Source organism: Sceloporus occidentalis, unplaced genomic scaffold (genome assembly GCF_023333645.1).
Source record: "Sceloporus occidentalis isolate IW3139 unplaced genomic scaffold, rSceOcc1.0.p SCAF_1, whole genome shotgun sequence".
Classification (NCBI taxonomy): Eukaryota; Metazoa; Chordata; class Lepidosauria; order Squamata; family Phrynosomatidae; genus Sceloporus; species Sceloporus occidentalis.
This window is the reverse complement of record NW_028316981.1, coordinates 132,586,991-132,611,321: the sequence shown is the minus strand read 5'-3', so window position 1 is coordinate 132,611,321 and position 24,331 is coordinate 132,586,991. Positions and strand designations below refer to the sequence as shown.

Genomic DNA, 24,331 nt, shown 5'->3' with positions numbered 1-24,331 from the left:
TTGGCAAGCTTGGGTCAAAGGGGGTTTGTCACTGCCACCCTCTGTGGCTGAGAGAGTGTCAGTTGCCCAAGGTCACCCAGTGCATTTCCATGGCTGAGTGGAGATTTGAAACCTGGTCTTCAAGAGTCTTAGTCCAGTACTCAACCCATGGTGGCCTTCTTGTTTTCCTACCTTTGTCAATGTAGTATTTTGGTTTTGCCTTTTTATAATGGTATATAGCCATCCTGGAATCTTTTGGAGGATGGAGGGGTGGTTTATAAATATTTAATTTAATGTAACATTAGATAACATATGGTGCTTTGTGCCCAGAGTTTTTTTGTTTAAGAATAAAAATAAAATAATAAAAAACAGTTTAGTATCAATCACTTAACTGATTGAACATTTTAATAAAACAGTCCAGAAGTCTCAGTGCTGCATGATGTAAGGGAAATTCCCTATTTTTAACATAAGAGAGAAAGGGGAGAGAGAGAAGAATGAAAATCTATAGCAGCGATTGTTATCCAGCAGAGAAAACAAGCAAACCCCCTACCCTTTGCTTTCATCTAGAAGATGTCCTAAGGGATTCATCTTGTGCAAGCCATTGCTTCCCAAAGCACAGCCAATGTATCCAGAGGCAGCTGGCACTGTATTAGGGAGGCCCAACGGTGGTCCAGCAGAGAACATGAAAGGGGCTGAGGTAGGGGCAGGGATACTTGAAACAGGCGGGGGAGCTGTGAATGTGGAAGCAAGAGGTGCTGATGTTCCACACATGGGCTGCGACACAGTAGGAAGAAGAGGATTTGTTGCAGAGTTGCAGGCAACAGAAACTGGCTTTGGATTCAAGAAGTCCAGCTCCACAGGCTCATTCTGAAACAAGAAGATGAAACAGTGCTCTGTAACAGTAAGTTATAAAATTTCACTTTCAACTCATTATGGCACTGTATGTTGGTATTCATGCCATTAGGAGGAGAGTTCTGTGGATATCATGGATCATGAAAAGCAATAACAACAACAACAATAATAATTGTTATTTATATATCGCCTTTCTGAAGGATGGATCTGAGAGCAAATCATGCCTTCACTCTCACTAGAAGTCTCCTTCTTTGGAGGTTTTTAAACAGAGGCTGGATGGCCATCTGTTGGGGGTGCTTTGATTGTGTATTCCCACATGGCAGGGGGTTGGACTGGATGGCTCTCGAGGTCTCTTCCAGCTCTATGATTCTATTATTCTAATTCAGTGATGGAAGACACTTTTCTGAGTTTATAAGATCTGAACAGGGCTGGTAATAATAAGGTGTTCTGGAGGTCTCATTTGTGGGATCACCATAAGTTGGAGCCAAATTGACAGCAAAAAAAAAAACAACAAAAAACACAACACTACTGGCACTCCATGAGGTCAAAGCTACCCTAAAAGGCTGTGAGATCAGAAGGCCTGATCATAAAAGGAAGTACAGTGTGCCCTTTTTTTACGTGGGGGATCCATTCCGGACCCTCCCCCCCACGTAAAAAAAACCATGTATGCTCGAGCCACACTGAAAATAATGGGGCTTGTGCATGGTGCGGTGGTGTGCGCATTATTCTTAATGGGACGCACCGCCCCTTGCACCCCGCGCACTCCCTAGCGGCTTTCAGTGAATGCTAAAAGCTGCATATGGTGCATCCGCGTATGACGCAGATGCACTGTACTCTTCCAGGTCAGCTATGTATCCTTACACTCTAGATATGATATTTGGAGGTTAGAGCTAATCTGTATCAAGTGGGAAAGAAGGCTTATCCTTATTGCTTCATTCCTTATGACAGCATAAACTGGAATAAGAAGGCAAAGCTCACCTCATCAGATCCATGTAAATTAACAATTCCCTGGGCCAAAGAGCTTCCCAAAGTATCTAAGGAGTCCCACCAGCATCAAACAAAATACCTGGAACAAGTTCCATTGGTTGTTCTCCGCTGATTCTTTTGCTGCAGTGGGAGCTGGATCATTTAAGCCTGAGTACAAGAGATAATTTTAGGGAATGGAAAGGACAGAAATGGAAACATTTTACCAGGGGAAAGCACACAGCTGCATACACTGAAAGCCATTCTGTAACATTTGGGCTGAAACAACAAGAAGCTGAATATAAGCCTGTGACCAATCATGCTTCATCCTAAGCAGCCTTGAGCAAATCACTCTTTTCAAGCTTGTTCCCAAAAAGGCTGCTGTTCATTCTGAAAATGAAGGACAGGCTTTATATGGGAAATAATTTAAATTACCTCCCTTTGCCCAACGGGAGTTGCTGCACATTCAATTGTGTAAGGTTTTGGAAACATTGGGCCAATTCACATATGCATTTTTTTTTTGGCTGTTCTTCAAATGCAGGCAAATATTATTTATTACTATTCAGATTACACTTCTTGTGCAACCGACAGATATAACACTGTACACTACAGATTGTGTTCCCAAATACGTTTTTTTAAATCAGATCAGCCCGTTCAAACAAATAGATAATGTGATACTCTACAAGAGAAAGACTTTTAAAAAAGGAGCACAAGGTCACTACCTAATCAGCTACAGGGGTGAGGAGAAGACCTTGAGGTCACAGTATCCTGTCTGACTTACCTTCTGACTATCATAGCAAGGATAGGTAAGGTTGCACAAGCCTCCTCCTGTCAATCTCAATCATAATCCAATCCAATAAACTCAGGGAGACTTTTTGAAAAAGTGTCTGGGCAACAGAGACATTGAAGCAACAATACTACAAGCCCTATGCACAGCAGCAATCAATACCTAGCAGTAACTTCCACAGCAAATGCACCCAGCTCACTCCTGCCTTACCTAAGCAAAGCAGTTCTTCATCAAGCAAGGAGAGGGAATTGGCTCTACTAGCCACCTGAGTAGAAGTGGCTTCGGCCTGGCTGGATGAACGACTTCGAGAGTGGCCAAGTGTCTGAGGAGGAGGTGGGAGAATGGGTATTTCTGATGAGGCTGGAGCTGGAGTTAGGGTTGGTGCTGGCATCAGTGTTGCAGGAGGCATTGGTGGTGGTGGTGGTGGTGGTGGTGGTGGTGGTGTTGTACTAGAAATGTCCAATCCCGCCAAGTCAATGAGTGTATTGATGTTATTTGTAGTATCACTTCCTGCAGCATTCAGTAGAACAGAAAAGATGACAAGGGATGCAGCAAGCACAGCACTTGTACAATTAAGCTGTTATGTAATGAGGGTTATAACCAACAAGAGCTATCATGGTTCTGAACACTTAGGTATGAGAAATGAAATGTTGTCTATTTGTTAAGTAAAGCATACATTCCCACATTTTTAGGGTGCTAGCCAGAGCAGTGGAATGGTTTGAGTGTTGGACTAGGAATCTAGAGAACAGGGCTCAAATCCTGGCTCAGCCATGGAAACCTACTGGGTGACCTTGGGCAAGTCACACTCTCTCAGCTTCAGAGGATGACAATGGCAAGCCCCTTCTGAAAAAACTTGCCAAGAAAATCCTGTTATAGGGCCACCTTAGGGTCACCATAAGTCAGAAATGACTTGAAGGAACACAATAGCAGCCTTTTAGAAAGTGATCTAAATAACATTCCTAGTCCTTCATGTTTCTGTGAGAACACACACTAGTGCCTCATTTCAGCAAGCTGATCCTGAAAAGTGGCCACCTTCACCTGATTTTTAAAAAAGTACAACCCTTAGACAATGTCCAGGTACAGACAAGCCTTTTAGTTTCAATTTAAGGAACTACAGTCGGCCCTTCTTATACACAGATATTTTAATACACGGATTCAAGCATCCACCGTTTGAAAATGTTCAAAAAAAGTATAAATTTCAAATATCAAACCTTGATTTTCCATTTTTTATAAGGGACACCATTTTGCTATGTCATTATATTTAATGGGAATTGAGCATCCACGGATTTTGTTATACACAGGGGATCTTGGAACCAAACCACAGCGTATAACAAGGGTCCACTGTACTGCACTAGGGCAACGTTACTGTTTATAAAACTGTATACTTGGTATGTTACAAAGATTCAGGCTGTGGTCTGCAGGGACTTAACTTCTAAAAATATGCACAACAGAGGATGGGGAGAGTAACAGAGAATAAACAAGGGAAGTGAGGCAGGAGTAAACTATATTTTGTCGACTGCATTGTCACCAGTTAGCTCTTGAGACACACAGGCAAAACTGTTTGTTGAGTGTATGGGCAAGCTCATTTCTTCCATTTCTTCAACAAAGAGAGGAAGAACTTCCTTATCCTCCAGATTTTAAAGAAAACTCTCTCTCAATACCTGTGTTGAGGAACCTGAATTCATTGCAGCTCTTTGACATATGCACACATATCAATGTCAACACATTTAATAATTGGGTTAATATCTAAAGCAGCAGCGTGCCAGTATACAAAACTAGTAATTTGGTTTCATCGTACCTTGCCCTTTCCAGATAAATTTCTAAGGGGCAAAATGTGTGATATGAAAGATCCATGCTGAGAGACTCTGATGCACATCATTTGCTTTTAGAGCATCATCAAAGAGCGTAAAACCATGAGAGACTTCTGGCCCCATGTATCATACAGCTAGAGGCAGCCATTCTGGAACAGTTATTTCTCCAGGACATCTTATCTAAAATATGTAAAGTAGAGACTCCTGTAGGGTATTGCTACCATTTTGGATGCTTTTTGCAGTATGACTTAGGAATATTCTGCAGCTAATAAACAAATTTATTTGCTGGTATATTTTCTCTGGTATCTTCTGCCTGCACCATCACCCCCTCTCCCCGCACTGTCTGACTGGAACAGACTAGGAAGCAATCTAGACAGGAAGAGTCAATGCTTTCAAGGAGACTGGCAGACCAAGCCTATTAATCCACTGTAGTACAAAGGAGTATAAAATACTCTATGCATTGCAAGTGGCAAATAATTTTAAAATCACATAAAAGCTAGAAATATGATTTTTAATAGAGGGGCGAGAAATGTGACTTACTGTCTGTTGTAGGCAGGATAGAAATATCCACTTCACCATTGATGACTTGCCCCTCAATAATTCTTTTATAGGAATTTATTACCCGTGATAAGTTGTCACTGGCTTGTAGAATATCTCCTGTAAGAGACAAAGACCACACTACAAATGTAAACAATTCTATTGTTAGTAATGATTTTTCCATGTGGGACCATGATCAACTTCTTTGATTCAGTCACTGTCATTACAACACCTGGAAAACAATGGTTTCCCCAGCACTGATTTAAGTGTTAGGAGGCTATTTTTTAACCAAATGTTTTTTAAAAGAATGTTAAAATGTGCGCAGAACCCAGGAAGCAAGAAACAGCTAGCAATGATACATCTCCTTAGCAATCTTGTGCTATGCTCGCTGAATCCTTAGACACGACTAGCACACTGTGAAGTACTCAGGTGACTAAGGAATACAAGTTCCATTCTAGGAAGACATGGAAACCTAAGGGCATATTTATTCTATTTTATGGCATTTTATTCTTATTACAGATTAAATATGGAAGTGCAAGAGGTCAACAGAAATACAGACTTCAGGTTTCTTAATGTAAGCCCACTTACCAACAATTCTGCCTTTTGCCATTTGAAGTTGCTAATGACCTTCAACACCTGACTTTAAATGCCGGCGAACCTATGGCACGTGTGCCAGAGGTGGCACTCAGAGCCCTCTCTGTGGGCACATGCACCATCATCCCAACATAGAGTTCACCAGAGTTTGTCACTAGAAATCCAGAGGGACGCGGCACTTTGCGATAAATAAATGGGGTTTGGGTTGCAGTTTGGACACTCAGTCTCTAAAAGGTTCTCCATCACTGTGCTATAACCATTAAAACCAGCATGGCTGGAATCACTTCCAGCCCTGCAAAGAACACACTTCTGTTTACCTAGGCTGCTGTCATTATCCTCTGTCTCACTGGCCAGTTTGAATAAAGTCCGCCTCTTGGTTTCACATCTATCATACAGCTCCTGGGGGGATAAATGATAGAAGAAAATAATCAATAAGTCAGAAGAGATATGCAGTCTTTTATCCTTGAGCCTAATTTACTCATTCATAAAAATTTAACTGGAGACATTATCATTTCCTGATGTGTGTATAGTGTGACTGATGCAGGGAGATGTTTTTGCATGGAAAGATGGAATATTTAAGGTATTTGCTTCAAAAGGTGGAAGTCAGAAGAACCAGATGATAACAAACAGTGCATTATCTTCTAAAAAGAAAACTCACACCCACCTTCATAAGTTCTTTATCAGCCTCTGAGGAGTCTTCTTTGCTGTAGTGTACCAACATCTCATTCAACAGTTTCACATTGTTGTTTACCTCCTCCAAGGTATGCATGCGTTTTGTTACTTTCTGTATTCGTGCCTCATCCTTCAAGTTTGAAAGCAATAGAAATAAAGTAATTCTTCCCCTTTTCTTTCTCACCACAATCTAGGCTAGCTTGAAGAGTTCAGAAGCCTACATTTTTATAAACAGTGCTATTACAAAATTATACCAACCAGGTTCCTACTTACTTCTACCAGGAAAGTAAAATGCATGCTTTAAGTGCAGTGGCAAATATACTTAGATAAGTCTGCACAGGTCTGTAGTCTTAGGGGCTCTTTAGACTGGCACTTTGGGCCAGTGGGGGGGGGGGGGGGGGCGGAGTCAGGGCGTAGCATCTCCACAACACACGGCTCGGCTCCGCCCCCAGAGTGCCATGATGCTGCACGCCACTACAAACAGTGCATGGCGTCACGGCACTCCTCTGGCACTGCGTACAGATGACGCCCTGGAAAGGCCAGATCAGGGGCGCAAGATGCGGTTGCCACAGCCTTGATCTGGCTGAAAAAGAGGTGGCTGGAGGCCACCCCTTTGGGGTGGTCTGCATAGCCTCTTACTTATCAGTCTAAATCACCTTGGACTATTAAAGGTGAAACTGTTGAATCAATATTTTGATCTTTTTTGAATAGGGAGTAAGAAACTAAGAGAAGGGATGGATATAGTACACAGGTGAGCTGAGGAAGAACTTACTAGAATATTATAATACGAGGCTAATGACAACTTCACATAAGGCATTCGCTGTTGCGACCCCAAGATTATGGAATGACCTGCCAGAAGAGATCTGTCTCATTACTACCTTAGAGGCCTTTAAGAAGGCACTCAAAACGGATCTCTTCCAGCAGACTTATCCACTGAATTCCATATACAGTAAAAAGGTTATGACGACTGCTCTTCCTTGACTCTGATTGTTGGCTAATGGACAAATTGTAACTTTTAGAGAACTAATAGGAATTCTTGGTAAATTCAGTGTTAGTATTTTATTGTTGTATTGATTGTAAATTGTACTAAGTGTCTTTTAAGGTTGTAATCCCGCCTTGATCCATGGGAGAGGCGGGAGGTATAAATAAACTATATCATCATCATCATCATCATCATCATCATCATCATCATCATCATCATCATCAGTTATGGGAAGAAAAAGGAAGCTATGTGAAATGACCAAATGCAAGGGCATGCTTCTATTTTCAGAGTGTTCTACAACAGCAGTATTTTAACAGGTACACCTCATTGTGCACAACTGAGAGAAGTTGCCCTTGCCAAATTTATCTCTTTTAGAAATGTACTATTGATATTAAGTGCTGAAACTCACCTCTTTCACCATAGATTTAATAAGCTTGTTTGCCTCTTGTAAATCATCGGGATTTTTGCTTTTCAATAGTTTAGCTAAAAGCTGCAAAAAATTGGAGGAAAACAACTTTTAAAATGTTTAGAAATTGATGAACATTTCCTGATTTTGTAGAATGTTGTTTGATGAATTGGTACCTGATGCTTGCATTAGCAATGCTTTGATTTGTTTTTTAAACTTCTATCTATAGTTGTGCATTCTGATCATAAATGCTTTGATAACACTTGCCTTGTGCACCACTTGTAGTATAAACTTGGAATAATTGTAATTAAAAACAATAATTTATTTATTTATTTTTATCCCGCCTTTCTCCCAAAACGGGACCCAAGGAGACTAAAAACATATATAAAACACATTAAAACAACAATTAAAATTGTACAATTAAAACTGTAAAACATGACACACTACACAGAAACAAGAACCATGGATACTGTCAGAAATATTTTTACTAGAACCATGCTAAGAACAGTGAGTCTGTGCTCTGAAGCTAACCACAGTTAATCACCAAATACTTCAGAATGAGTATGGGGCTTGGTAGGATTAATACTGGCTTGTCATTACTTCTACTGCATGACAGGTGTAGAGGTGTTACTGTAGTCCAAAACACACTGCAGAAAAATACAGTTTGAGATCATTTTAACTGCCCTGGCTCAATGCTAGGGAATTCTGGGATCTGTAGTTTTATGAGACATTTAGTGTTCTCTATCAGACTGCTTTGGTGCCACAACAAACTACAATTCCCAGCATTCGCTAGCACTGAGCCAGAATAGTTAAAATAGTCTCAAACTGGATTATTTCTGCAGTGTGTTTTGGACTATGTGACATTGACAACCAGAAATTTATAACCAATTTAGCAAGAGGAGAGGGGGACAGAGAAAGAAGGTGAACTTTAATTATTAATCTCAGTTTCAGAGTATCAATTTGACATCCACTTCCATTCTACCCTTGTAGTGGCCTGTTATAATAAAAGCTATAGAAAGATGGAGAGTCACTTTGGTTAAAAGAAAAGCAGTTTTAAATTGAGGCTTGAGAGAACTAGGGCAAAGTAATAGGAAGGGCATCTTGACCTAAAGGGAAGCTGGCACCAGCAAAGAAGACATAACATATACAACTTAGATAAAAATGCAACTGTTGAAGGTTAATGGAAAGCTACTGAATGCCTGAGGGAGGGGGGGACAGAGTCAGGAATGCAGTTTAATATATGCATAAATTTCTGTTCTGATTGTAAGAATTTTGTATGTTTAAATTGTGATTAATCAATGAAATGTGAAGAAGGAGCTTCTTTGTGTAATTGACTATAAAATTAAGCCATTTTGTTTTGTTCAGGACCTCAGCTTTTTGGAACTGGAATTCCACTGAGTTCATTGTTCTTTGCCGGTTAAAGAATAAATTTATGGATTTTCAAATTACTAGGTCCTCTTGCTAATTCTTTGCTCTGCCAAAACTGAAATTTCCTGAAATTTCTGTTACACCCTCTTTTGGAAGAGCAATCACAAATTCCACAGCTGAACTCAGCTAAGCCTCGGAAGCTTGTTGTTCTGTATGCTTTCAAGTTGTTTTCAACTTATGGCAACCCGAAGACAACCTTATCACAGGATTTTAATTTATTTTTTTGTTTTGGAAAGACTAGTTCAGAGGAGGTTTGCCACTGTCTTTCTTCTGAGGTTGGGAGAGCATGACTTGCCCAGGGTCACCTGGTGATTTTTGACAACCAAGCAGGGATTCAAATCTTGGTTTTTTGTAGCCCAACACTTGAGCCACTAGACCATGCTGGCTCTATCACCTTAGAAGCTACTGATTCAAACCTAAATTCAGCTCTAAACTTACCGGGTGACCTAAGGCATTCACTAGCAATCTCAGCAACTCATCTAAAAATAGGGATAACAATACTAGTTTTTTTTAAACTATGCTATAATAGTGATTTGAGATAATGAAAGAAAAGCATGTAAGTACTTAGGAGCAGTACTATATAAGTACCAACTGCTATTATTAAAAAGTATCTTATTCTTCTATTGCTAACCGACATACACAAAAAGTTTTATGTTGGATTAGCTCCAGTGAAGTCATAGAAGGCTTTCTCAGACATCATTTGTGATAATATTTCCCCCTAATATAAATATAATTATATGTTTTATCTTCCTTCCACTTTAGTGATGTTTTCAACATACAGTAAAGATAACCTGAAATAAAGTGAATACAGGTTGAATCTCCCTTATCTGAAATGCTTGGGGAAAGAAATGTTTTGGATTTTTGAATATTTGCATGTAATAATAACTTGGAGATGGGAGCAAAGTGTAAACATGAAATTTTTGTTCATATATACAGTACCTTATACACACAGCCTGAAGGTAATTGTATACATAATATTTTAATTAATTCTGAGCACAAAACCTAATATGTATACACTGAATCATCAGAAAGCAAAGGTTTACTTTGTTTGTCACCCACGTGGACAAATTTGGATTTTTGAATATTTCAAATTTTGGAATTTCAGATAAGGGAGACAAAATCTGTAGCTTCCCAAAATGAGGCAAGTATTTGTGAGAACTTCACATGAGTGTTACTCTTCATTTATAATATGAGAGGACAACAGGCACCATTTCCCAGCCTTCCCTCCAAAAATGTTTCACTGAAAGCAGGAAAGCTCCTTTTAAAATAGGATTTCTTATTTAAGGGCCCTTTCCAGTTTGCTGGGGGGAAAACACAATACATCACTGAAAGAAAGGGGTAGGGTCAACAGTGGGTAGAAATTAATGCTATAACACACATGGAAACCTTTAAATTTTAAAAACTGGCAGCAGACTCCCAGAAGCCCTAGCCAGCATGGTCACCGCTGAGTGACAATGACAATTGGATGGCAGCATTAATTCTACCTCAAAACAAACCCCAACTTTACTATCTCCTAAAGGAACCACAACAGGGCTGTTCATTGTTACTGTAAGACGTGGCTTCCTATTTACCTTGGATTTCTCCTCATCATCAAACACAGGGTTTTTGGGACGTGATGGGGGAGAAGGGATTAGGGTTCTCTCCACAGGAATTACAGGATCAGACAGAACAATACCTGAAAGCAGAAAGAAAAAAATGTCATTTTTAAACAAGACAACTGAGCCTAAAAAAATACAAATCATTCACAATATGGAATCTGATCTAGGATGTTCAACATACTAATGTTCTTATTATACTTGTTACTAAAAAATCTGACAAAGACTACAACATCTTACATAATTCTTATCCCACAAAAGAACTTGATAATGTTCTGAAGTATTGAACCCAAATAGTAATAATCAGCTCACTTTCAGGGAAGTGACAGATATCTGCAGTTGAACTCATTATGTCCATGATGGTGAACCTATGGCATGAGTGCCAGAGATGGCACACAACGCCACTGCCCCTGGCATGCAGCGGGGGGAGGATGAGGAAGAGGCACACACCTGTTCCTCCTCATTTCTGACCCTTCACGGCCTCCAGTTGCCTCTTTGGAGGTAGCTGAAGGCCAGGAACAGCACAAGGAGAGGAGGAGGAAGAGGCGCATGCCTGTTCCTCCTCCTTCCCAACCCTTCCCAGTCTCCAGTTGCCACTTTGGAGGCAGCTCGATGCCGGGAACAGCCCAGGAAGGAATAGACACACATGTGTTCCTCCTCCTTCCTGACCCTTCCTGACCTCCAGTTGCCTCTCCAGGAACAGCATTGAAAAAAAGAGAAGAGGTGTGTGCCTGTTCCTCTTCCTTCCCGGCCTTCAATTGCTTCTTCAGGAATGGCTTGGGAAGAGGAGGAGGAACAGGCGTACACCTGTTTTTCTCTCCACCACCTTCAGCTGTCTCTGGAGAGGCAGCTGAAGGCCCAGGAAGGCAGAAGAAGAAGCCCTGCCCTGGAAGCCCCGCTCTCAGAGGGCAGAAGTTCTTCTCTTGGCACTGTGTAACCCCCAGTGTCAGAAGACCTCTTAGTATTGGCACTTGACACCTAAAAGGTTCACCATCACTGCACTATGATATGCTGGGTAAATTCTCTTTAGATGGCTTTCTTCTTATGATCTAATCAGTTTTTACCCTTGAGTCTACATTACTGACTTTAATTCTGTTCCTTGCCTAGTATTTCTTAATATCATGTGACCCAAGTGATCAAAGCAAATATTAGGCTGAGAGGCAAACATAAAATTAGAAGTTAACATATAGATTGGTAATTAAAGTTAAGGAAATAGTGAAGTCAGACCTACATCATCACTATTCTGAATTCTCCATAGTGAAGTTAAGTTTCTGCAGAGAGATCTGTTTTATTAGGTATAAATCAACCTTCTGACTGAACTAGTCTTCTGCCTTAAGACTGTTGGAGTCTTACCTTTGATGCCACCAATATTACAAAGTCCTAGCTGACAACAAGGAAGGATAAGGAAAGATATAACAGGGAACTGTTCCCCACCTTGTCTTTTCAACATGTAGTAAGCATCTTTGATTTTGGATTCATCTGGCAAAGCCACTGTCCAGCTATATAGCAGCTCAATTATTTTGGTTTTGACCTTCTCCGACACTCTGTCTCCCAGGTACTGCAAAAATAACCAAGAAGTGAAAATATTTAACTTAGGCAGCCCTCACTTAAAATGATTTATTTTGGGTCATAAAATACTAAGTTATATGTAAACTCTGTTACAAGTTTTGTTTTTCCTTATACCAGGTACAGTCTATTAACCAGAAACAATTACTGCTACATTCATCAAGGAATTAAAGATACAAATTACTAGGCCAAAACCTGTTTTCCAAGGATGTTTTCAGAGAATGTGAGCACTCTGAGTTTTAAAAAATATTTTGACCCCTCTCCCCTTAATCTGAAACAAATTGAAAGAGCTATCAGTATCTTAACCTTTGTTACTCGGCATTGCAATCCTATGCATGTCAACCCAGAAGTAAGTTTCACTGAGTTCAAGGACAATTACTCCTAAATCAAAGAGTACAAAACTGTAATCTAGAAATCCTTGATAATCTGAATACAATATATCTTCTTTGTACAACTCCTAATGATATAGCATGCATGTCTAACTATATACCATACTTACCTAATTTTCACATTGGACATTGTTTTTTGCTATTATGTGCCTTCAAGTCAACTCTGATTTATGACAACTATATTATCCTGAGGTTTTCTTGGCAATATTTATTCAGAATAGTTTATTCTTGGCAATATTTATTCATTTGGAACTGCCTTACTCTTAGAATGAGAAAGTATAACTTGCTTAAAGTCACTCAGTGGATTTCATGGCTGAGCAGAGATTCAAAACCTGGACTCCCCAAGTTCTATCCAACACTCATACCACTACACCACACTGGCCAGGGAATGGCACATTATCCTCTGACTATTCAACAGATGGTCCAGGAAGAGTAAGGCCCTTTTCTTAAGTGCTGGATTTCTGTTAATTTATTTAAAGCTTTTCTCACTCTAGAAGAGGAGAGATGGGCAGGCCAACCCCAGGCCTTGCCTGAAAAAGAAGAGCCTTCCCTCCAGTCCATCTGCTGTGGTCCAGGCATCAGAGGGAGAGAAGATCTGTTGGACTTTTCCCCTTCCCCGCCATTCCCTTCTCTTTTTGTATCTTTTCTTTTTAGACTGTAAGCCTGAGGGCAGGGAAATGTTTAATTTCAAAAAATGAAACCGCTCTGATAGCCTTTTGACTGAAGAGTGGGGTATAAATACTATAAATAAATAGATAAATAATATTTTATGGATCCAATCAAGCAGCACGAAACTGTAAGAAAAATAAACTTCATACTAACCTTGGGAGATACAACTTTGATTAGCTCATTTAAAAACCTAAACTTCCCCACTTCATTATGAAATCTTCGGCCACAGTTTTTCATACAAGCTTCTAATACCTGTGGTCAAACAAACAAATAGACCTAAGAAAAATTCAAGAATTCAGATCTATCTACCTCAACGTGTAGACTAACATTAGTCTACAACATAGACTAACATTACAGTGAAGTTCCCCGCAAATCAGTCCTAGTCCCATGGCAACTTCTCTCTGATATTGTATACATTTTTTTCTGTGCATTTTTCCTAAATTCACCTGATGAGAACTAAGAAGAAAAACTGTGTCTATGCTGATGACATTATGCACAGGGAATAACATGGAACTGTAATGTTTACAACTTACCCCAGTCACTGTATGTCATGTCTTCAAAGGAAATTATATATGTTGGCCACAACATATGCGAGTACAAACTGTGCTATCTCCCAAAATTAATGGTGCATTATTTATGCAATTTGATTGGATGAGATCTATGCACTCATGTCTCTATGTAAATGCAAGGTTCAACATGTCAATGCTATGCTAAAGAGGTTGGGCCTGTTGGCACAATCCCCATGCATACACAATGTTCTTTGTTCGAGACTGTTGCTTTAGATAACAGCATGAATACTTGTTTAATAACTAATGTGGTCATGAAGAACTTGATAGCAGAAGGGAAGGTGCACATTAGCTAAAGGGGACAATTTCATTAAGAAGAATTCCCACACAAAAGCTTCATATGAGAGGGTATTATCAATATGAGAGAGTATTTTTAAATAATGTATTCTATTTAAATATTATCAGGGCTTTTCAGTGCAATATATCTGAGGCTGTATGTATTTTGCATTCAGAAAAAAAGTTTCTTCCAAATTTTGCACTCAGAAAAAAAATGATTGCATATATACCACTTATTTATATAACTTAACTTAGGGTTTCTGTAGAATATGAAATGTTTTAGCAAAGGCCAGAAGAACAGGGTGTGGAAGAGAGGAAGGTAGGCACAAACATGAAAAAGAGGAAGAGAAATGGAACAAGAATAGAATGGTAATATTATGTGGGCTTCAACAGGAAGTTGTTCAGGGCACAGATGGCCTTTCGTCTAATTACTGAAAATTCTGTCCACATTATTCAACATACAGCACATATATATTCTCAAAATTTACTTCCAAGAATGAAGAGTAGGAACTTACTTTTAAACAAAACTCTAAGCTGAACACAGCCTAATCCTATACACATTTAGCCAGAAAGTGAGTTCACTATGTTCAGTACAGCCAAGAAACAACATACAGGATGATAACATTAGAAAGCCAAATACACGATTATGAAATGCAGAAATGTATAGATTACAGAAAACATTGTATCTGACCATCCTCACTGCACTCTTTTGTAAGGAATCATGAGTCATGAACACTATTTGTTGTGGGAACAAAGGCTCAGGACTGATGGGACCAGATTATCTTTTGAGCAATGTGAATCACCCACTCTCAATTTGTGTCCTACAGTTTAAGAGCAGGAAGGTCATCTAATTCAAATCTTGCCAAAAGGAGATGTCCAGCAACTGCTCCCAAGGTGAACCTATCTACTTTAATCTAAAGAAGAAACACCCCACCTTTACTTAGTGAAGATGTGACATTTATAGATAAACACAGAATTTTAAAAAGAGATAAAGAACACGTACTGTCAAGGCCTGGACTGCCTCCCATTCCTGTGGCGATTGGACTTTATGAGCCAGCAGCCTCACGGCTATCTGTGGACTAAAATAAAGAGAGTATTTATTTATGTAGATAGCATGATCCATGTACATTAAGTTTACAGAGGAGGCCATAGCTGTCCCTGCTCCAAAGGGCTTATAATCTAGATACTGGAACAAAGGGAAGGAGATGTGATCATTGCAGGAGCATAGGCTTAGTTGCTGTAGGGTTTAGGGAATAAGGGGTGGTGTCAAATTGCATAGCTGGCACTGCACATGCAACAGCCATATTTTCAAAATATTATATGCAAACAGAGCTTTCAAATTTGCTTTGGAAAAAAAAAAAGAAAATTGAAACTTCCAAGGGTTATCACAAAGCCCCAAGTGAAGCAAAATTGTCTAAAAAGTTACATGTGGAGTGTCAGCTGCACATCCTTCTGCATAATTTTATAAAACAAGACTGAAGCACATAAAAGGATGCAATAAAAGGCAACAATAAGTTGCATGTCTATAGCCTGAAAACCCTTTATCAGCATTAACTGTTCTGTCCTCACCGTTGTTTTAGTATATCAAGCAGAGAATTGGAAGATTCCTGAGGACACCCTAGATCTTACTGTGTAGTCCTGGGTAGACTGTAATTTTCTTGCCCTTCATTTCCTCAATGTGGGAATGATAATATTTCCCAGTTTCACAGAAGTGTTATGCTTCATGAGAGTTTGCTATGAAAATCTGCAAATTGTTTTAGAAACAGAAAAGCCCTGTATAAATATAAAAGGCTGCAGTCATGGCAATGATGTTTGTTCTCTGGATGGAATTAGCATTCTTTATATTCTAAAAGCATTTAGAGTCAGAAATAAAGTTTTTCAAGCTACTCTTTACTGAAACTTAGCCCTAGAGTTGGCCCTACCTATGTTCACTGGCTGTTTTGTTACAGCTATCAAAACAGTTTGAGCATGGTATATCCCTTGGAATGATCTGAAAAAGCATTAAATATCAAGCTTTATAAAACACCAGTACTACACATCAAATCACTGTATTTTGAACTGCCCACACGGAACACATTAACTGAAGCATCAAAACCTGCAATTTTATAAAATGGCTTCTTCCAGAAATTAGTTTATGATGAAGCTTTATGATGTTTTGGACACAGACCCTTCAAGTTCTTTGTTGATCTGATCGCAGAAGCCAATGATATATTCCCAGTCTTCTTGTCTATTCAGAGGGTTGGTGGCTTTATCTGATTAAAAGAAACAAGAATGCATTAATCCAAAATGCAAACGATATTCTTCCTTTCCAGATATTGGAAGGGCCACACGCTGCCACTATTTCCTCTTCAATAACAGCTCTAAGTACTAAAGCTCTCTCATGTTCAGCATAGTTCTTGCCGCTCACATAGATCAGATTTGCCCAAATTGAGTGCCAAATGCTACATATTATGAAACTGGCACTAAAGCAGTTTAATGTAGAAAAGAGATGACAAAACTGATCTCTAGAAAATGAGGCAACCAGCCACTCATTGCCCCACATTTTCCATTTTGCCATTTTCTACCAGTTTTTAAAGTATTGTAATGAACTGTCAGATCCCCTGAAAACTGCATGCAAACTAATAAGGATATTAAAATCTCAATGCATCTGACACAGTTCATAGCATTCCAAGGTGTAATCTGTTGCTGCTTACTAACCACTTACTAACCAAACTAAACTGAAACAATTCTGGCTCCTGTGTATCTTTTTTCTTGTTAGGGCTTAAGACAGTTTTCTCCCAGTTGCCTTTTAAACAATTTTGCAGATTTTACACAGAAAGCACCTCTGATCTCCCTGTGTCAGGCATTATCTCATATGCTCAACACTGGGGACTGGGCTTCCTTGTCCTTATGTAAGGCTTTTTTTTTTTGCTTCCCATTGTGGCTTATCTACCAAGAAGTGCCCACATATCTACGTGTCCCTGAGGGTTCTGGGGGACAGGATGTGCTAAAGACATATATTCAGTTTGTACAGACCCCTGGCCAAGCCTCCTTACCCTCAACTTTTGTCCCACTTGCCCCAGAACACATCCAGTACTTTCTTGGGGCAATTCAAAGATATAGCCATGTTAAATTGTAGAATCACTATGTAGAGAGATCTTGTAGCACTTTTGAGACAAACTGAAAGAAAGAAAATGGCAGCAGGAGCTTTCGTAGACTTCAGTCTACTTCCTCAGATCCACATTGCAAGAGATTGATAGCAGCAGGCAAGCTGTCTTGCAGAAACCTTTATCTTCATCTTAAGTATTACTGAATGAAACAATAGGCTTCTGAGGAATCCCAATGTTTCTTTTAATAAAATGTGTATCTTTGCTTTGTTGTTGAGCAGACTTACTGTACTCAGTGGAGGTTTTACATTTCTTATTGGGAACAGATATCTATTAAGGTTCATTACTTCAAGACCTGCCTCTCTGATGCATTAGCGTTTTGAAAACAGCAGATTTCAGAAAGCACAAAGTATTCATAATGTTTTCTGTTTCATCTGCTCTAGATATATCAGTTCAGACACTGGGCACTTCACTGTCTGCCACACAAGCACCAATTTAATCTATTTTTTTAAAGCAAAACTGACCCAGACAACATGTGAGAGAATGAAATACTGTTCATTCTAGGGCTGAGCAATATGGGTCTGTGCTGTTTTACAAAGGCAATAATTATAAACAAGTAATAACTGACAACGAACAAAGAACAAGGAACACAATGAATCAAATTGTTAGAAGCCTTAACTATGCATGATGTAAGCATCTAGTAAAATAGGCACAGGCTGATTTGCAAGCTTTATTTTCTTTTATTAAAATCATTGTACATTTTGATTTTACAAAGAAAGAATAACCTGAAAATTCTGCACAGTTATGGCACTAATTTGTGTACTGTAAAGAGTTCCTAAGTAGTCCTGTGAACATAAATAGCACCTTAGGAAAAGAACAGGATCCAAGTAATGCAAGATCTCTATACAAACCTATGCAAACATACTTCATGGCTGCTTCCGTCATGTTAAAGTTAGGCCTATTTAACTCTGCTGCAGCCATGTTGAGAGCTTAAGTATAAGGGAAGGGTAGGCTTGCCATATCCCGCCTGGGGACGGGACTTTCCCGGTTTGGGGCAGGTCCACACGGTCTCGCCCCAGTTTGGCCCCGCCCCTGGGATTCTCCCCCCCCCAGTGAGGCCCTGGAGGCGGCTCCACGATCACGGAGTCCTCCAAGGCCTCGCTGGGGCTTGGGAGACTCTGTCTCCCAGGCCCCAGGGATAGGGTTGCCATCCCCAAGGACCTCCAAACCGAGAAAAATGTAGGACAATGTTTTAAAATGTAGGACTTTTTATTTCTTGGCCAGGAAATTAAAAAAAAAGGTCCTACATTTTAAAACCTTGTCCAAGGCCTCCCTGGGGCCTGGGAGACAGCATCTCCCAAGCCCCAGCGAGGCCTTGGAGGACTCCACGATTGCAGAGCCGCTTCCAAGGTCTCCCTGCCACAGCCAAGATCAGCTCTAATTCTCTTGGCTACATCCTTATCTCCAGAGACTATAGCTTGCCTATTCAGTTGTCAATCAAAGGCTCTTCAGTGCTGTTCAACAACTGAACAGGCAAACTGTAGTCTCTGGAAATAAAGACGCAGCCAACAGAATTAGAGCTGCTGACCAGAAACCAAAGCTGGTATAGTGTTCTATTATAAACAAATCCATAACTCTGCTACCGTGCAGCCAGGGAATCTGTCACCAAAGAAATCTGGGTCACATCCTTTAGTGGAGCAATACTGCATCACGTGTAAAACTTTGTTACCTCAAATCAAAACATGGCTATCCAATCATAGTTTGGACATTAGGAAACCTGGGGCCACTTCAGAGGGGTGGAAGGGAAGGGAGTGTAGTTAGTTTCTACAAGGAGATGAGAGAGAATTCAAAGGAGAGGGAGTTATGCCAGTTGGGGCGGGCAGAGGAAAAGTGACATTTGGGGAATTGGCTCTACCTTGTTAATTCTGCTTTCAACACAGGAGTTAGTTATGTACAATCCTGCTATGTATAAAATGAACTCAACTACTGTTTTGGAGAGATGTCCAGAAGTATATTGTTCTATATACTGAACTCATGTTCATATGATTTTGAACACATACACAGGAAATTTTTACACAGAAAACATGAATATACAGTATGAATTAATGGATGCAAAGGGGTCTTGTAGCACCTTTGAAACTAACTGTGCAAAATAATTTGTCACATAAACTTTTGTTGACTTAGGGTCTGTACGCATAGGTCAAAAGGCCCATGTTCCCACTGGCCTCACAGTCTCTTGTATGGACGATGCAAGCTGATAGCCTTGGGATGAGACTGACCAGTCCAGATGTTGATCTGGTGGTCCCAGACCAAAGGGGTCTTAGCAACAACAACAAAATCAACAAGCCTTTTTTACAGTTAACAAGCCATAAGGCAAAACAACAGCAACACAACAACAACAAAACCAACCCAAACACCCCAACCATTATATACATCTATACGCAAAAGTGTGAGCATTCCATATTGGAAAGTAAGAGCAAACCTCCTCTGTTACCTTTTTTTTTATCCTCTAGCAAATATATCCAGTACTATTTTAAAACTATCTGGGAACTTACTTTAAAAAGGTGTAATTAGTCTTAATCTGCCATCTTTATAAAATGTACAGAAAAAGAGTATATGGCTCCAAGACTTTGGAATAGTTTTCCTGAGGAGATCCGCCCGGCGGCCTCATTAGAAACATTTAGAAAAGCAGTTAAAACCGAGCTTTTTAGCCGAGCATACCCCACCTGATATGAATACCCCCCTGATATGATATGAATGATATGCCCCTGTCTGTGTATGATCCCTGCCTTGCTTGTTAATGCTATTGTTATTGTCTGATGTTGGTTATTTTATTGTTTTTAGCTGCTTTTAATTGAGTTTTGAGGTAAACACTTTGTGCTTTTATTTAGTCTGTAACCCTGCTTCGATCCACTGGGAGAGGCGGGGAAACATAATTAAATTATTATTATTGTTATTGTTATTATTATTTGGGATAAAGATTCTACTAGTCCCTCCCCACAAGGGCATATGAGAACCCTGTATTCAATTCGCTGGAAATATCCCTCTAAATACAGTCGATGGAACTACGTTGAATCTGGCTTTCCTGAATGCCATCCTACATTTAAAAATTGTTAGACTTCTTAGATAATTTGCACCCCCATTTGAATTAAACCTCAAGCCCAAACTAATGGGAGAGCAAGTGGTGTGAGCAGCAGAAACAGAATATATTTTATCCATTGAGCAAAGATCAACTTTGCCCTAGGCCAATTGAGCAACCACACATTGTGCCTCTGAAGGCAAGGGCACTCAGGGAAGAACCTCTGTTAAATATCTTTAGCCAGCCATACTCAGCCTTGCAACCTCCAGATGCAGTGGACTACAACTGCCATCATACTCGTCAGTGTGGCCAACAATTATGGGTCTTGGAGCCTAATACACCAAGAGATCATAGGCTGGAACTAGTTGTCTTAATATGATGACACACACACATGGAGAGAAGTGATGGTCTGTGACTAGACTGAGACCATGTTGGCAAAGTCAGAGTATGGCACAATATGAACCAAATGAATAGTCCCAGTTCATAATCTAGTTGTTGTATCCAGAAGCAACAGCAGTTTCTCAGCCATCTTCAAGCAGCTCAATATACACCACAGTAGTCCAGGAATGGAAGAGCCTTTATTTGTCAGATGTAGCTCACACAATCCCTTATCATAGGTCATATTGAATGGAACTTCTGGGAATTGATTCAAATCACCTGACTAGGCAGCAGACAAAAGTCTCACCAGGTCCTCCCTAGAGATACCAGGGATTAAATCAGTATCTTATCTATGCAAGATGCACATATTCTACTATGAGGTACAGCCCTTTCTCCTTATTCACTGCTGGCAAGGCTGTGACTCTCAAATACCTTATGTCTGACTGCAAATATACGCATGGGGGAGAAATGGTGATTTGGTTGAATATTTTGGAATAAGGATGACATTAAAACTTCTATGTGTTATGGTTACAGAAAATTAACAACAATAGTACTAATAATAACAAAAAAATTTTCCCATCTCTCCTCAAGGCTTGAATGAACATAATACACAATTTCTTAACAAGTGTGCCAGTAAACCAGAGAATTATCCCTCCACTCCCAACTCACCCCAAACCCTAAAAATAGCTATGGTGGGAATGGTTAGAAAAAAAATAAACCAACATTCTGAATGAAATTCTACAAAACAGCATCCGGTATGAAGCACTCCAATAAAAAGAAAAGTTATAACACCAATGTCATCTATGGTTGCGGAGCTGATGCTGGAAACACCCAGGCTGCTTGTCCTGGGTGACTTCAACATCCCCTTCGCGGCCAACTATGTTCCATCCGGTGCGGCTCGGGAATTCATGGATACCATGGCGGCCATGGGCCTGTCCCAGCTGATCTCGGGTCCAACGCATTTTGCGGGTAATACACTGGATTTGGTTTTTTGTACGGATGCGGAAAATCCGTGGGTGGAAATAACCAATATTTCCCCCCTGTCATGGATGGATCACTTCCTCGTGGAGGCAAAAATCAAGGCCTCTACCCAGATCCTCCCCAGGGGTGGTGGACCTATTAGGATGGTCCACCCTCGAAGGCTGATGGAACCCAAAAGGTTCCAGCAAGCCTTAGAGGGGAACATGGTTGGAAATGACGGCGACTCTGTTGATGCCCTGACTGGTATTTGGAACACCGGTCTCTCTAGGGCTATACACAGTATCGCTCCCAAGCGCCCTCTCAGGCCTGCTTCCAAACGTAAGCCCTGGTATATGGAAGATCTCCGGGCGAGGAAGCGGGTTCTGCGACGGCTAGAGCACCGCTGGCGGAAACACCTACGCTTAGCCGACAAGGCTCTCCTGGACCACCTTTTGGAGGACTACGGAGAGGCGATACGAGCAGCTAAGAATTCGTTCTATGGTGCTCGTGTCGCGTCCGCGGAGTCGCGTCCAGCAGAGTTGTTCAGAGTGGTCAGGGAGCTAACTCAGCTCCCTCCCACCCTGAACCAGATCCTTGAACCTTCTAAGGCCTGCTGTGACCAATTTAACAACTTTGCGGATAAAACCTCTCGGATAAGCGAAGGTCTTAACGCCGGCATTAGGGCAGAACCTAGGGTAGAGGCATCCAGAGCCTCCGTGGACTCCATTAAACTAGATCAGTTTGAGTCGGTTAGTACCGAGGATGTGGACAAGATCCTTGGAAGCGTTCGGAAGACAACCTGCTCCCTCGATCCCTGTCCCTCATGGCTAGCGGCTCAGGGGGGACCGGTGGTAACTACGATGTTACACCGGATTATTAATACATCTCTGAGGGATGGGCAATTTCCATCCAGCTTGAAATTGGCCACTATAAAACCGCTGTTAAAAAAGCCCTCCCTCGACCCCCTGATGCATAGCAATTATCGGCCAGTCTCGCTGCTGCCATTTTTGGGGAAGGTGATCGAGAAGGCGGTTGTAATCCAGCTTCAATCGATCTTGGATGAAACGGATTATCTGGACCCATTTCAAACTGGCTTTCGGGCGGGTTACGGGGTTGAGACGGCCATGGTCGCCTTGGTCGATGATCTCCGTCTGGGCATCGACAGGGGAAGCGTGTCCCTGTTGGTGCTCTTGGACATCTCAGCGGCTTTCGATACCATAGACCATGGTATCCTTCTGGAGTGCCTGGCAGAGGTGGGAATCGGGGGCACTGCGCTCCAATGGTTCCGGTCCTACCTCTCCGGGAGGTTCCAGATGGTGCAGCTGGGAGACTTACATCTGGGGTCCCTCAAGGAGCCATTCTGTCTCCCATGCTTTTTAACATTTACATGAAACCGCTGGGAGAGATCATCCGGAGACATGGGGCGCGGGGTTATCAGTACGCTGATGACACCCAAATAGTCTTCTCTATGTCTCCGACTGATGCAGTGACCGAGGATGGCATCTCTCCTCTCGTGGCCTGCCTGGAGTCAGTAATGGGCTGGATGAGGGAAAACCGACTCAGTCTGAATCCAGAGAAAACGGAGGTACTTGTGATAGGTTCTCCTGGCCCGGGATGGTGGTGGTTCCACCTGTCCTGAATGGGTTCACGCTTCCCGTGAAGGACTCGGTACGCAGTCTGGGGGTGCTCCTTGACTCGTCGCTCCACCTTACATCTCAGGTGGATGCGACGGTCAGGAGCACCTGTTATCAGCTTCGGCTTATCCGCTAGCTGCGCCCATACCTGGGCCAGAGGGACCTTGAAACGGTAGTACATGCTCTGGTAACCTCTCGATTGGATTTCTGCAATGCGCTCTACATGGGGCAACCCTTGTACCATACCCGGAAGCTACAAATGGTACAGAACATGGCAGCCAGACTGGTCACTGGTACATCCAGGGCCAGTCATATTACACCTGTACTTAAAGATCTGCACTGGCTGCCTATTCGCTTCTGGGCGCAATACAAGGTGTTGGTTATAACCTACAAAGCCCTACATGGCTTGGGCCCAGGATACCTAGAGGACCGCCTCTCCCCATACAATCCGCCCCGCACCCTCAGAACATCTGGGCAGCAGTTACTGAGGGTCCCAGGGGCAAGATTAGCCTCTACATCGAGGAGGACGTTTACCATCACGGCCCCGACCCTCTGGAATACGCTGCCCATAGAGCTCCGCTCGGCCACCTCCCTGGCCCAGTTCAGGAAGGAATTAAAGACCTTCTTGTTCCAGCTAGCATTCCCGGACACAAGTTCCAGTTAGTCTCTCTCCCCCCCCCCCCCGACAGCAGTGGCAAGCTGGCCAGAACGAGTTTTTAATGTGGGTTTTAATTGTATTTTTATTGTATCTGTGATTGTTTGATATGTTGTGCACCGCCCTGATTGCAAGAAGGGCGGTATAAAAATAAAACTTTTATTATTATTATTATTATTATTATTATTCTGTAGCTACTATAGTCGCTCAAAATGTAATCCAGCTTTAACTCAGTATTTTAACCAAGCAAAAGGTGATGCAGACACTTGTGATCAAATGGTGTCTACCTCCAACCCAGAAAAGGATGACTAAGCAGTGCCTTATGGTATTGACATCTTCTGCCTGCATACATATATTGTATTGTATAGATCACATCAACTCTACAATGGAAAAAAGCAACAGATGCAAAAGATGACATTTTTAAGAGAACCAGCTAAGTAAACAAAAATGTGACGGTTATAGAACAG

General features: G+C 41.2%; 1 protein-coding gene across 4 annotated transcripts in view; it reads right to left on the bottom strand.

Moving 5' to 3' along the window:
* LOC149322185 (ADP-ribosylation factor-binding protein GGA3-like) overlaps positions 1 to 24,331 on the bottom strand; it is a 37,180-nt gene that overhangs the window by 7,252 nt on the left and 5,597 nt on the right. The window contains exons 2-13 of one of the 4 annotated variants that reach the window (XM_089536529.1): positions 16,240 to 16,324; positions 15,076 to 15,151; positions 13,384 to 13,482; positions 12,041 to 12,164; positions 10,583 to 10,686; positions 7,587 to 7,667; positions 6,188 to 6,325; positions 5,841 to 5,922; positions 4,933 to 5,049; positions 2,792 to 3,091; positions 1,898 to 1,965; positions 530 to 846 (exon numbers count right to left, since the gene is read on the bottom strand). In XM_089536529.1, the coding sequence (XP_089392655.1) occupies positions 530 to 846; positions 1,898 to 1,965; positions 2,792 to 3,091; positions 4,933 to 5,049; positions 5,841 to 5,922; positions 6,188 to 6,325; positions 7,587 to 7,667; positions 10,583 to 10,686; positions 12,041 to 12,164; positions 13,384 to 13,482; positions 15,076 to 15,151; positions 16,240 to 16,324 (1,591 nt within the window). Of the gene's footprint in view, positions 1 to 529; positions 847 to 1,897; positions 1,966 to 2,791; positions 3,092 to 4,932; positions 5,050 to 5,840; positions 5,923 to 6,187; positions 6,326 to 7,586; positions 7,668 to 10,582; positions 10,687 to 12,040; positions 12,165 to 13,383; positions 13,483 to 15,075; positions 15,152 to 15,641; positions 15,697 to 16,239; positions 16,325 to 24,331 lie in introns of those variants that run through there. The other 3 variants (XM_089536546.1, XM_089536555.1, XM_089536537.1) reach the window with 3 other exon arrangements.